This window comes from Arvicanthis niloticus, chromosome 2 (genome assembly GCF_011762505.2).
Source record: "Arvicanthis niloticus isolate mArvNil1 chromosome 2, mArvNil1.pat.X, whole genome shotgun sequence".
Taxonomy (NCBI): domain Eukaryota; kingdom Metazoa; phylum Chordata; class Mammalia; order Rodentia; family Muridae; genus Arvicanthis; species Arvicanthis niloticus.
In genome coordinates this window covers 115,412,816-115,425,795 of record NC_047659.1, presented here as the reverse complement: position 1 = coordinate 115,425,795, position 12,980 = coordinate 115,412,816, and the positions used below count along the sequence as shown (strand labels likewise).

At 44.1% G+C, this 12,980-nt stretch overlaps 1 protein-coding gene across 2 annotated transcripts in view; it reads right to left on the bottom strand.

The window, feature by feature from the left end:
- The window catches only part of Slc24a3 (solute carrier family 24 member 3), a 452,844-nt gene that overhangs the window by 49,670 nt on the left and 390,194 nt on the right, over window positions 1–12,980 (bottom strand). For both annotated transcript variants that reach the window (XM_034495053.2, XM_076929900.1), the window contains exon 7: window positions 8,144–8,218. In XM_034495053.2, the coding sequence (XP_034350944.1) occupies window positions 8,144–8,218 (75 nt within the window). The remainder of the gene's footprint in view (window positions 1–8,143; window positions 8,219–12,980) is intronic.

Sequence of the window (12,980 nt, the reverse complement as noted above, 5' to 3'; positions counted from 1 at the left end):
GATTATTTAAAGAAAAAAATAAAGGCTTGTACAAAGATCCTCACTGTGGCTCGGATGTAAAACTTCACCTGCAGATGCGTATTCTTGAACACTTGGTTCCCAACTGGTATTTTGAGAGGGCTGTAAATTGAGCCTGTAAGGAAACTGGGGTGGAAACAGGCTTGTCCCTTGTGAAAAAGGAGGGGAGGGATTGATTTATGGTCTGTCTCAGAGCATCAGTGGGGACAGGGCTGGTAGGTGAGGGAGGCAGGATGGCCTGGTCATTCCTTTCTGGAAGACTGGAAATAAGGAAATAAACATGGATGGTGGAATGTTCCTTCAGAAGGACTGTGGCGGCATCCTGACGGAGGCCTAGAATCATTCCATGTGGAAAGTTAAAATGATAGATCTTTTTGCTTTTGCTTGAGACTGCTGTGGAAGATGAGTTTGTTATTCCTTACAGATATTATTTAATTTCATTATTTTAAGAGAAGTAATGCAGATATCTGTGTTTTTGTGCTCTGGCTGTAAGAGGGAACACCCTTTTCCTGCCCCCATGCTTTAGGCATAGCCACAACTGTAGAGGAAACCTGAAAAAAAAAAATCTTTCCTTAGTTCCATTTTCCTACCAGTAGGTGGTGCTCACATCCCACCCCTCCACCCTGGTTTAGGAAGCAAAGTTAAAATGAAGTGGTTGAAGCCTGATTTTTCAAGGCTCTGGTAAACCTGCGGGAAGGAGCTGAAGTACCTCAAGGCAGACAGCCCACCGAAGCACCTACAGCTGGCCCATAGCTGCATGTGGCAAGTGGTGGTGGTTACTGTTTGAAGTTCACTACGGGGGGATAAGTCATCTGTGTCAACACTGCATCTTCTATTGATTTGCAGCCAAGTGATGTCCTTTTGTCGCATTTGGAAGTAACCCAACCTTTTCCCAAGAGGAAGCAAGCCTTGGGTACTCTCTGTTGCATGTGTGATGGAGGCCAGGCACTGAGAGGGCTCACAGTTCCTAGAGGTACTGTCGCTGAGAGCTGGGCCTCAGATTTACTGGGCAAGCGCTATCCTAGGGTCCTGGCCTCTCTCTGATCTACATGCACTTCAGCCAAAGCTATACTTGGCTTTGCTCTTAGGTTTCCACATACTCCGCAGCTGGGCTAAATGTGAACAAACAGAAATGAATTTGACAAAAAAGTGCTCATATTTTTCGCCCTAGGCTTCTGAGAAGTGGTTGGGTACCATGGAAACGGGCTTGTCAATCCTGGTGTCTGCTCTAGAATTCTTCCAAACAAGTCAGGCTGACTTCAGGCAGGTGGATCTTTGGATGTCAGAGGATCTCGGGGAACGGCCAAGGGAATGGCTCCCTCAAGATGAAGAAACATGGCAAAGGCAAGTCAGGATGGCTTAGCTGTAATCAGGAGAGGAGGGTGCTCGCAAATTGCCTCCGTTTCACCACAGTCCCAGCGTTTGAATCCTATAAAGCTATAACCACAAAATGGGGACTGCTGCATTGCTGTGATTTCATAATCTATATCGTGATCACTGGCACTGCTAGAATTTTAAGCAGTGAAAGTGACCGGGGAAATCAAGAATATCATTTTCTTTCAAGAGGGCTGAATCTTAAAAAATCTTCCTTTCTTAACTACAAAATGAAGCTAGCCGCCCCCACAAATTCTTCTCATTCAACAGCATGGGGACCCCCTCAGATGCTCCGTATTTAGAACACCCACTTCTTCAGGTCTAGGATCAGGCAGTGCAAGTGGCTTAGTTAAGGGAAGGAATCCCTAAAAAGCTGGCTGGTATGTGCCCCACTGTGGTTTATGCTTTAAGGATAATGGGACATTGTAGAATGATTGTCGTTAGTGGTTGTATGGGGCAGGACAAGAAATTAAGAGCTCCAAAAGGACAGACTGTCTCATATAAACTCTATAAGGACCTGCTACAAGGAGGAAAAGGAGTCGGGGGCTGAGTCTATAGAATTCAGGAGACAAGGGTTGTTAAAATAAAGGGCTGGTCGCTGGGCAGCGCAAAAACAAATTCAATCACAAACTACGAATTTCAAGTCATTTTCCTTGTAAAAGCTGGTTGGCTCCTTACTAGCAAGCTGGCTTCTACAGGTCAGTTAAATATGTCCCTTCCTTGTTGACTGAGCAAATGCAAAGATGACCCCCATGGTCCCAGCATTCTCAGAATCACACAATTCCTTCCACACATCCACAGCAGGGACTGCAAAATCAGTTAAGCTTTGTGTGACCATAGTCAGTTTATTTCCGGACTTTAAAATTCTGTCATAGTCATTCCTCTGGGAGGCTTCTAGCTATCGTCCTTTATTCCCTCTTGGCCAGGAGAGCTGAAATTAAGTGGCAGTATAGTTGGAGCTAGGGAATGAAGAGAGATCAGTTAATTTCCATTGAAGAGTGGGATTAAGAGGGAGAGAGGTGACTGGCCTCTTCCAGAGAAAGCCATCTGGAAGGTCTAGGACATGACCATCAAGATTGCTTTTCTACCATAGGAGGAACAGGACAAAACCTCTCCCCGAGTATATAAGATTATTTGCCATGGTGGATAGCTTAAAGTGTCAACACACCACAACTTAGAATCACTTGGAAAGAGTCTTGAAGAATTGTCTACATTGGGTAGGCTTATGGGCATGTCTGTGGGGACTCTTTTAAGTTAACTGGTGTGGCAAGACCAAGCCCAGTATGAGTGGCAACATCCCCTAGGGAAAGAGTTTTAAACTGTGTAGGGGTAGAGGAACTGAGCTGAGCACATGCGAGCAAGGGGTTATATAGGCACTCATTGCTCTCTGCACATGGTCCTATGGCTACCGTGGCTGCAAACGACCATATGGTTACCATGGCTACTATGGCCTTCCAGATGGCCTTCTCTGTAGCCAGTCACCTCTCTTCCTCTTAATCCCATTCTTCACTGGAAATTAAATGATAAGGGACAGAAGGCTCCAGGAAAGTATCTTCTAAGGGTCATGTGTTAAAAGCTTGGTGTTTACGTTGGCACTATTAGAAGCCTAGTGAAATCTTTATGGAGTGGAGCCAAAGAAGTCTTTAGGCCTGTGGAGCTTCTCCTTGAAGGTGGCAGTGGGATATCTCTCTGTTCCTCTTCTCTTTCTTGTCCTTCTTGCTCATGAGGTGGGCACTTTGTCCTAGAATACACACCAGTTATAATGGGCTCAAAGCAACAGTGTTATTTGTTTTTAAAGTTAGGCTTCTGGGTCCATGAGCTAAACAAACCTTTCTATTTATGACTGCATAAAATATTTTGTCATGGCAACTACAAGGTGACTAATACAGTCGCTGGTCATCCCTGGCAAATGTGTGTCAGCTGTTTTCTCGCCTCCGTGGGATCTCTTCACCAAGGGGCTCTGCAAAGAGCTCGCCCAGTGATGGGAATGGAAGCGTTAACTTGAACTAGCTTCTTTTCTGTGCCTGCACAGTGAGTGGCCTGAGGACTGTGCCAACTGGGATCAAGGGTTTCCCTGCTCTATCATCTACAGACAGACTGCACTTTGAATTGGATTTCTGTAGCAGCCCAAGCTGTGGGGGAGCTATTCCACAGACTTTTCCATCTCCCATGAAGGCTCCGCCCTCTTCATGTTCCCAATCCCTGACTACGATTGAGATGAAGGGTAAAAATAAAGTATTTCCTTTTGGGCAGCTGTTAGCCTGATGATGTGATGGATCATTTGCATTTATGTAAATTTCACGATTATGTAAATTATAGCAACATTCTAATGCAAGAAACCTGACAGGCTGGCTGGAAATTTGGAAAAAGGGCAGGACTGTGTGGCTAGCTATACCCATGAACCAAGTGCTCCTGGGTGTCCGGGTGTGGAGGATAGGCCAAGGAGGGCTGTGCTGATCTGTGGACAGCTGTGGCGTAGTGAGCAGACACAAAAGGGGGCACTGCAAAGAGCACAGAATATTCTCAGGACTTAATAGTGGCATCTCTATTGCATTCAGGCATTGTCTAAGGCCCAATATTTCAATACAGAAGGTGTATGAGGCTAAAGGGATTCTCTACTCCTAAGGGAAGGGCAATGGGAAGAACTACTGTGCGTTTTTGAAAGAATGATTGGTTTAGACAATAATATATCATTATTGTCTTTCTTCTTTAAACAGACTAATCACAAAACAGTACAGAGGAAAATTTAGATGGAACCGAAGTACCAAAGAGAAATGATTTGGGGTCTGTTATTAACTATCTTTATTTTGGGATTGCATGTGGAATGCACATGCCCGTCTCCCATAGTTTTGCTTTCTGCTCTGTCTGTGTCCCATCTTCAGCTGCTACATCTCAGCTGTCTTGGAGTCAAAGCAATACATGAAGCTACTAACACTTTCCTGGCTGGGTTCATCACTCTCTGTTCTTTAGCACCAAGCAGTATCCTGGAGAACCTTCTGGAGAATCTGTCTTGGCTACTCTCTGGATCGCTAGGCCTCCTGGTTTGTCCTTGGGGCTCAATTGTGTGAGTCTTAAGAGGCTCTTAATGAGAAGATATATAGAAGTGGCATCTGGTCTCACTTAATCTAGACTTGCCCTGTGAGTGAATGGGTTCTCCTTGTACAACCTCAGGGAGTCAGCAGTTACTCTTGCCAAACATTTCAGAACTTAAAAAAAAAGCTAGTTAAATCAAATTGTTTAGGGAAGCTTGGTGATTACTTTGTGGGCCAGGGAAAGACTTTTTAACAGAGGTATTTTAAGTGGCCATGGCACATCCCTGTAGGAAGCGTCATATTACTTAAGGAAAACGGGAAGAAATTTTTTTTTTTTATTACTATAGCTGGGTTCACAAAATAGAGGGCTAGGAAAAATGTACTGACCAAAAGCTACAGAGAGTTTGTGAGTTTCAGTCTAAGACTGGGGTGTGGGATAGATGTAAGTGTGCTGGGTGCTAAGTGCTGCCCTGCTGGACTGAGGATGTATTTTATTCCTCACCTGGTCCACTGAGAGAATGACCCCAGATGGCAGGGATGGGAAGATGGCTCAGGTAAGGCACTTGCTGGTCAAACATAAGGACCTGAGTTTGGGTCTTCAGCACCCAAGTAAAAGCTAGAGGGAATAGCACATGTTTGTGGGTAGAGCCAAGTAAACCCTGGGCTCCCTGACCAGTTAGTCTAGTCAAAACAGAAAGCACCCTGTTCAGTGAGAGAACCTGTCTCAAAAAATATGAGAAAAGTGATTGAGGAAGACATCCCAACATCAGACTCATCAGACTTTAGTGTATACACACACCACACACACAGTACACACATGTAGACATACATAAACACAAACATACATACATATACATGGAATATACACACACACACTACACACACATACGCACATGTACACATACATAAACACAAACACACATACACATATGGAACACACACACACTCACACATACACATGGACAGACAGACAGATATGATGAGAATATTATCCATGCTCACTAACGGAAATCAGAACTGTAGACAAACTAAAGTTGTACAAGCTATCATGATCTTGTTTTTTTCAGAATTTCAGGATTGGCTTTGAAAATACCCATGGACATGGCAGAGAGCAGTGTCCCAAATGGTCTCCACCCACAGAAAGAAGTTACAGTTTTTAAAATACAGTGCCTGTGGTGAAGAATGAAGCAGGCTGAGATGCCATTTCCTGGTTTCCAAAACCCAAAGAATGGAAATCAGTGACTTCCAAATTTCAGATAAGAGTGCCAATTATTTTGGATGTTCATCAAAATTGAGGAATCTCACTTGTAATAAATTAATATTCAGCCCAGAAGACTCCCATCTTATCTGTTTTACTTCTCCTTAACAATAGACAAACGCAATTTTCCTCAAAGTCACACACACACAAAAACCCCATTTTGACAACCCATCTGTAAACACACAGCCCAAGTCTCCAGCTGATGGCAAAGAGTAATTTGATGCTGCAGTTTGTGGCTTGCTGAAGGAAACACGGGGATGCCCCAGCAGCCAGCGTGTTCAGCTGTCTCAGCTTTGTGATTTATGTACTGTAGCCTCAGGGCGGATGGTTGCTTGGCCCAAAGATCAAGTTCAGGAGGGTGTGTCCACCTGTGACCCACAGAAGCCAAGCCTCTTCATTTCTTCACACGTCATTAGCAGCAATTACATCTGCTTTATCTCAGGCAGGGCTGGATAAGTTGGACTGAAGACAAGTTCTTCCACACACTGTCCAGGAAGCATCTATGCTAAAAGCCGACACTAGCAAGACTGTTCTAAGGAGTGGATCTGGCTGAGCCTGTGTCTTGGGAGACCTCAACTGTCTCCTTTCCATGTCATTGCCTTGTGTTTGTGAGTCTAGTCATCTCTCTGAACTTCAGCACAGTGGACAGTTGCATTTGCTTATGGTTGGCATCCCCTATTCATCCATGTCTCTTAAAAAAATATAATTTTCAAAAGGCATGAGAAAAAGGCAGGATAGTGGAGTCCACGTGAGCAGTGTGTGTGGGTCCTTTGCAGGACAAAGCTAACCAGAAACTGTGTTTGGAAAGTCTGGGGTGACATTAAAAGAGTCTTCTTGGTTTGAAGTGACTAGTCCTTTTCTACAGAAAACAGCTGAGAATAAACACAAAGTTCATGGATGTCCTGAAGTCTATTGCTATGACCCTCATGGTGAACACAATTGTTTCTGATACGGGTCTGGCTTCTGCCAGAAATTCCTGTTTTAGCCCCAGAGCTCAGAGGGCACACTTGAGGACATATGTAGCTTAGTTTCAAGGACAAACCTTGTGATAGTCTCCAACCCCAAACAACCTACAGGAATGTGCTTTGTGAAGCAGGCCATCTAGTTCTGATACATAGATGAGAAAAGGAAAACCCAGAGAGAGGAGCTTCTCTAAGGTCAATGCCTCTAGTAAGAAGATATCATAGTCATGGTCTTCTAGACACTCAGAACCAATAGACATATACATGTCATCTGTATATATCATATTAATTATGAAGTATTGGCTCACATCTGCCACCTAAAAGATGATAGTATAGTTGGGGAGTAAGCCAAAAGACATGACAAGCAAAGAGTCGATGGGCCATTTCCCTCTTTGAGATGGAAGGCCCAAGAGCTGAAAGCACCAATGTCCAAGGGCACAGGAAGACAGATGACTCTGCTAAAGCAGGAAGAACACATTCACTATCCTCTGACATGTTCCATTTAGGTGCATGAGGTGCTGGCTGACACACACTCACCTTGGTGAGAGTGGTCTTCTGTTTTAATTCTATTGGTATAAATGTTTTGAGTATGGACAGAGCATATTATAGCTTGAACCTGAACTATCCCACATGTTTTGATCACTTGTTCTCTATATGGCTGAGGAAGTGAGGCCCAGCAGATGGAAATATGACACCAGAGTCAGGCCTTGGAGGGTAACAGCCTGGCCACTTGCTCCCATCTTGTTCTCTGTGTCTGAATCCATCATGATGTTGACACAGGCTCCCACCACCATGGTCATCCCTCCTGCCTTGCCATGCTGGCTTGAAACCCTCTGAAACTTTGAGCCAAAGCAAATCTTTCCACTTTTATGTTGTGTCTGTCAGGTATTGTGACAATGACACAGAAACACCCAGAAATAATGTACCACTGACTAGTCCAGCCAAGTTGACACAAAGAATTAACTGTCACCGGAGAAGACTGTCGTTAGGAGTCATGTCTCCTGATTCCTATTGGTTTCCTCTATTTGTGATCACCTACTCTTATGTGTTCTGTTTTGCTTCTTCTGCTCAGTTAAACAAGGGAAGAACATTGGAGGGGGTTCTTAGATGGCTCTGAGGATTTACTGGGGATAAGAGAGGGGAGGGTAGTACCTGACAGAAGTCCTTCCATGTTGTAATTTGACTCATCAAGACTGCAGCACAGCTGATATGTCCATTTAGGTTAGGACTGAAGCCCCAAGTGAAGTGGGGGCATCTTTACGAGGTGGAATCTACAGGAAAATTAGGTAAAAGGCATCGAGGGGAGTTGGAGGAAAAGGGTGACTCCAAGTCATTTCCAAGTTGGGTAGTCAGAATAGAAAGAAAAACTGTCTCTGCACAGAGACACAAACTTGCTCATTAGTCACTATGTCCTTGGGAGAAATGCCACGCTGACAAGTCTTACACTGTCCTGTGTGGTATCCGGGCAAGACGGAACTAAAATGGTAAAAACAACTTACCACAATGAGTGCGACCACAGACAGCGTGTAGTAGATGGAATCCCTCAGCAGGCACCAGGAGGAAAGCGCCACGACCTAAAGAGTAAGGGGGACAAACAGGAAACAGGCTGTCAGGCTACTCAAACAAGACAGTGGGACCCTTGCCAGCACTTGTCCTGCATGGAGACCCAGAGAGAAGAGAAAGGCTGCCTTTCCCCTTTCAACTTCAGTAGAGTCATCTGTATTTCTTGGCCAGCAATAAACCAGAGACGGAGACTCAAGTCTGTCTGCTGTCTGGCCCTGATCAATCTGCCTATCAGCTGGGATCTATCGAAGGGCTTTAGATGTATTAGAATGGATCTTTGAAAAGCAGACACAGCAGGTGGACTGACAGGAAATGACTCATTATGAAAAATGGGAGGGCTCAAGAGACTTGTGCCACCGTGATTTAGGTCTGGCCTCTGGAAAGAAGAGAAGGAAAGCCAGCGTCTCAGGCTGATGGGTTGTTCTGGAACTGTGTGGCCAAGGTCAAGGTGGGGCCCCGGGCAAAGATGTTCACTATAGGTGTCTTACATCTTTTGTGAAAAAAGTAACAGGTTTGAACTTATGCTTTAGTCAACATGGGATGAGCATCTGGACTGGGTGGCTGCTATACTTCAGAAGGCAGATAGGCCCCTGTAGACCCTCCAGCTTCTTTTATCTACTATGCAGCTAGATCTGTTAGTAACTGACCACACTTAACCAGAATTTAAAAATAGAAATTAAAAATACAGAAAAGGAGTCTTGTTGAAATAACCACAGCTGGAAAGCCAGGACATCACAGGCAGATGTGGGCAAGCCATTTTCCCCCTGTAAATCCTTCAAAGTATCTTTTTAGGGGACTTCTAGCTCTACCTTGGCAGACGTGTACAGAGAAACATGGGAAAGCCCACAGAACCATGTCGGCAGTGGGCGGATTATTCCCTTCTCCAGAAGAGTATCACTTAACTCGTGGTCGCAGGACATTTGTTTGGCTGCTTTTATTCTGGGACTAGTAAGTAAAAACAGACACCACCAATGTGAACACTCCCAGGTAGGCCACTGAGAGGAACGTGCTATACCAGTACACCTGAAAAAGGGATCCCCAAAGTGAGGTGCTCTCTTACACCTCTGCTGACCCCAACTGTTTGGGTCAGCATCAAAGACCAGGCAAAGTAAAGAGAGAGAAGGCTTTTTATATTCAAGTAATACAAAAGCTAGGGCAGCCTCTTCCCATTAGTACACTCTTCCACTTAGTATACTGACATGTAGCTATTTCCATAGCTAATTTTCCTCATTAGGTTTTGTATTGGCTGATTTAAGTTAATGATGACAGGGCTGTCCAGCAGAGACTCACTCCGTGGCAATTGCTGCAGAATAATTCCAGAGTTTTCTTTACCCTTTCATCATTCTCCCTGAGACTGTGGCCTCTTGAAGCTCTGCTCATCACTCACCATGGACGGAATAGAATAAATTGAACTAAACTGCTCATTTGTCAGCGGGTTGCAAAAGGTCTTGGGTATTTATTCAGTTTATTATAATCGGGCAAACGAATTTACAGCTTGAGACAAATATCAGTTATGAACTTCTTTTTGTGAACTGCTTGGGCTTTGAGATGGCAGATTGAACTCAAGCTACAGCCTTTGCTCTTTCTTATTATACTGTGACCATACGACAATCCAGATATTTTTAAAATGAGCCATAAACTCACAAGTCACAAAAGAATAGAGATGATCTGTGAGCAACACAGATCTGAAAAGCAGAGGAATAATTGGTTTCTCATCCCGCTTTGTAGAAAATTCAGAAGTCAGGCCACAGATAGACCTTGAAATAAGACAACTAAAAGACTATTTAAGAATGTCATTCCCAGACTTCCTCCCTCACTTTAACAGCCTGGATACTATCTATCCCTCATCTTAACAAAACTAAGAGCGGCAGCGCCCGAGTGACAGCAGTTCAGGAAACAGGTACACAGGGAGGAGATGACCAAGCACATGGTCCACGAGCAACTTCCAGAAGTTGAGGACTTCATTTTCAGAGTCAAAAGACTCTCCAGTATGTAACACAACAGACAACGACAAAACAAAAATATAATCCAAATTATTCACTTAGATTAACTCTACAAATGTGTGGTCACAAAACTTCACAGCAGTTGGCCAAGAACAGGCTTTAGAATTGAGACAGAGAAAGATGAAGGAGGAAGGGGGGGCAGAGGGGGGAAGGGGAAGGGGTGAAAGGGGGAAGGAGGGAGAGAAATAGGGGGAGGGCTGGAAAGGGAGAGGAAGGCAGAAGGGTAGGGAGATAGAAAGATAGGGAGGTAGGGAGTAGGTAGGTAGGTAGATATAAAGGATCAAAATCAGTTTGACACCTGATTTCTCAACAAAGACATGGGAAACCATAAGGAACTGTATAATGTCTTTAAAATTAGAGAGAGAGAGAGAGAGAGAGAGAGAGAGAGAGAGAGAGAGAGAGAGAGATTATTTTACCTGAAAGTTGGTTTGTACAACAAATTTATTAGTTAAAAGTGAGAGAAGAATAAATGTAAAGTTTAGTTCCCTTAAGAATTTGTCCCTGATGCTTCATTACTAACCAGACATTCCCAGAGGGCACACTTCTTCAAAATAAGAATTACATAGAGAATGTGTTACAAAAGACCATGAACTTAGCAACTAGATTCTGTAATAAGTAGGGAAGGATATTTCTAGAATGATGGCAAAGAAAAATTATAGCAGGAAGATAAAATGTAAAATTTAAAAAAAAATTGCTTCAAGTTTAGAAGGTGCCTAGCCAGATTGGAGAAGATTGGAAGACACCAGAAGAAATGTGCCACAAGGAAAAAAGACAACATTCCTGATAATTTGGAACACACACACACACACACACACACACACACACACACACACGGAGGTTTGAGAGTTCTAGGAACAGAAGGTAGAAAACTCAGCACTCGAGCAAAACCAAAATCAAGGCCATTGTAGCTGAGTGTGGTGGTGTAATCCCTTCACTTGGGAAGCTGAGGCTGGAGGACTGTGAGTTTAAAGCCAGTCTGGGCTATGTGGTAAGACCCTATCTGCAAAAGAATTCAAACTTAAGCCAAACAGAAATAAATAGACAGTCATAAACTACTAGGAAAAAAGAACTGTCCCCGAAAGGTTATTAATGCATGTTATAAGTTGTAAAGAGTGGATGCACAGTTGTGATGAAATCAAGTAGATGGTTGTATAATCAAAGGTTTGATTCAAGTCTTTGAGGACAACACTGGGACTGCTGGGGCTGATGGCTCCTCTTCCATGCCATAAAGTCAATACAGAACACTTTTGACTGAAACTCAGTAGCTGTCACCTCAGCATGGTATTTAGAGATTTCATAGCCAATATCAAGAACAGCCACATTAGTGGGAAATTTGTTCTGATGGGGCTGGAAGATGGCTATTTTCCATACAGAGTTGTCAATAACTGGTTCCCTGCTTAAACACTCTGCATATATAACCTTAATAAAAACAGGAACGTGTAATATAAATTGCCCACTGAGATGTACTGACGCAGGAAATGAACCGTACACTGAGTCCAGATGTCAAATTTGAGCAGACTCTAATACGTTTTCTCTCATTATGAATTGTCTTTAGCATCTGGACTGTGGACAAAATTCAGGCCCAGATTAAGATGTAACATGTTATAAAACCAATTTCCCTGCCACAGAGTGGGTGAACTTGGAGCACAGTCAAAAGGAGTCAAACCAGGAAATAATCTCTCTCCTCAGGAGGGAACTGAGAGAAGGTTTATATCCAAACCTTCCACTCCGGATACAGTGAAGGCTCTATTAGAGACTCCTGTCCTTTCTGTCTAACTTTCTGATACCATCATTCACTGACAATGACCATATTTATCCAACTCTGCAACCAAGGGATGGAAATGGCTATTTTATACAATCTGCACACCAACCTAGTGTGCTAGAGTTTGTTTTCTTTTTTCTCTATTTGTTTGTTTAATCACTTTATCCAGTCTGCAGCCCCTCCTCTCCTCTCCTCTCCTCTCCTCTCCTCTCCTCTCCTCTCCTCTCCTCTCCTCTCCTCTTCGTCCTACCTTCACACCCCCCATTTTCTTATTGCCCCTCCCCTTCTCCTTAAAGAAGGGAAGTCCCCCAACCTGGTTCCAACCTACCCTGGCACATTACATCTCAGCAGGACTAAGTGTATCCTCTTCTACTGAAGCCAGACTAGGTAGCCCAGCTAGGGCAAAGGGATACAAAGGCAGGCCACAGAGTATGAGTCAGAGACAGCCCCCACCCCCTCCACCATTCTAATTGCTGGGGGACCCACATGAAGACCAAGCTGTGCATCTGTTACATATATATAGGGGGACCTAGGTCCAGTCCATGCATGTACTTTGGTTGGTGGTTCAGTTGCTTTGAATCCCCAGGGTCCCAGGTTAGTTGGCTCTGTAGGTCTTCTTGTGGTGTCTCTGACCCCTCCAACTCTCTCAATCCTTCTCCCACTCTTCCATGAGACTTCCTGAGCTCTACCTAATGTTTGGCTTTGGGTCTCTGCATCTGTTTCCATCAGCTGCTGGATGAAGCCTCTCAGATCACAGTTGTGCTAGGCTCCTGTCTGCAAGCATAGCAGAGTACCATTAGTAGCGTCAGGGCCTGACTCTTCCCTTGCTCTCTCTTACCAGCTATTGGAGCTTTGAGAAACTGAGGGATTTGACCAAGGTTGTGCCAGTAGAATTAGGGGAGAATTAAAATCCAAATGGAGGAAGTTTAAGTTGTAAGTCCTCTGCACAGCGTGCTATACAGTACCTCACAGGAAGCAAAGCTTAAAAGAACAGATGCCCCTTGAATT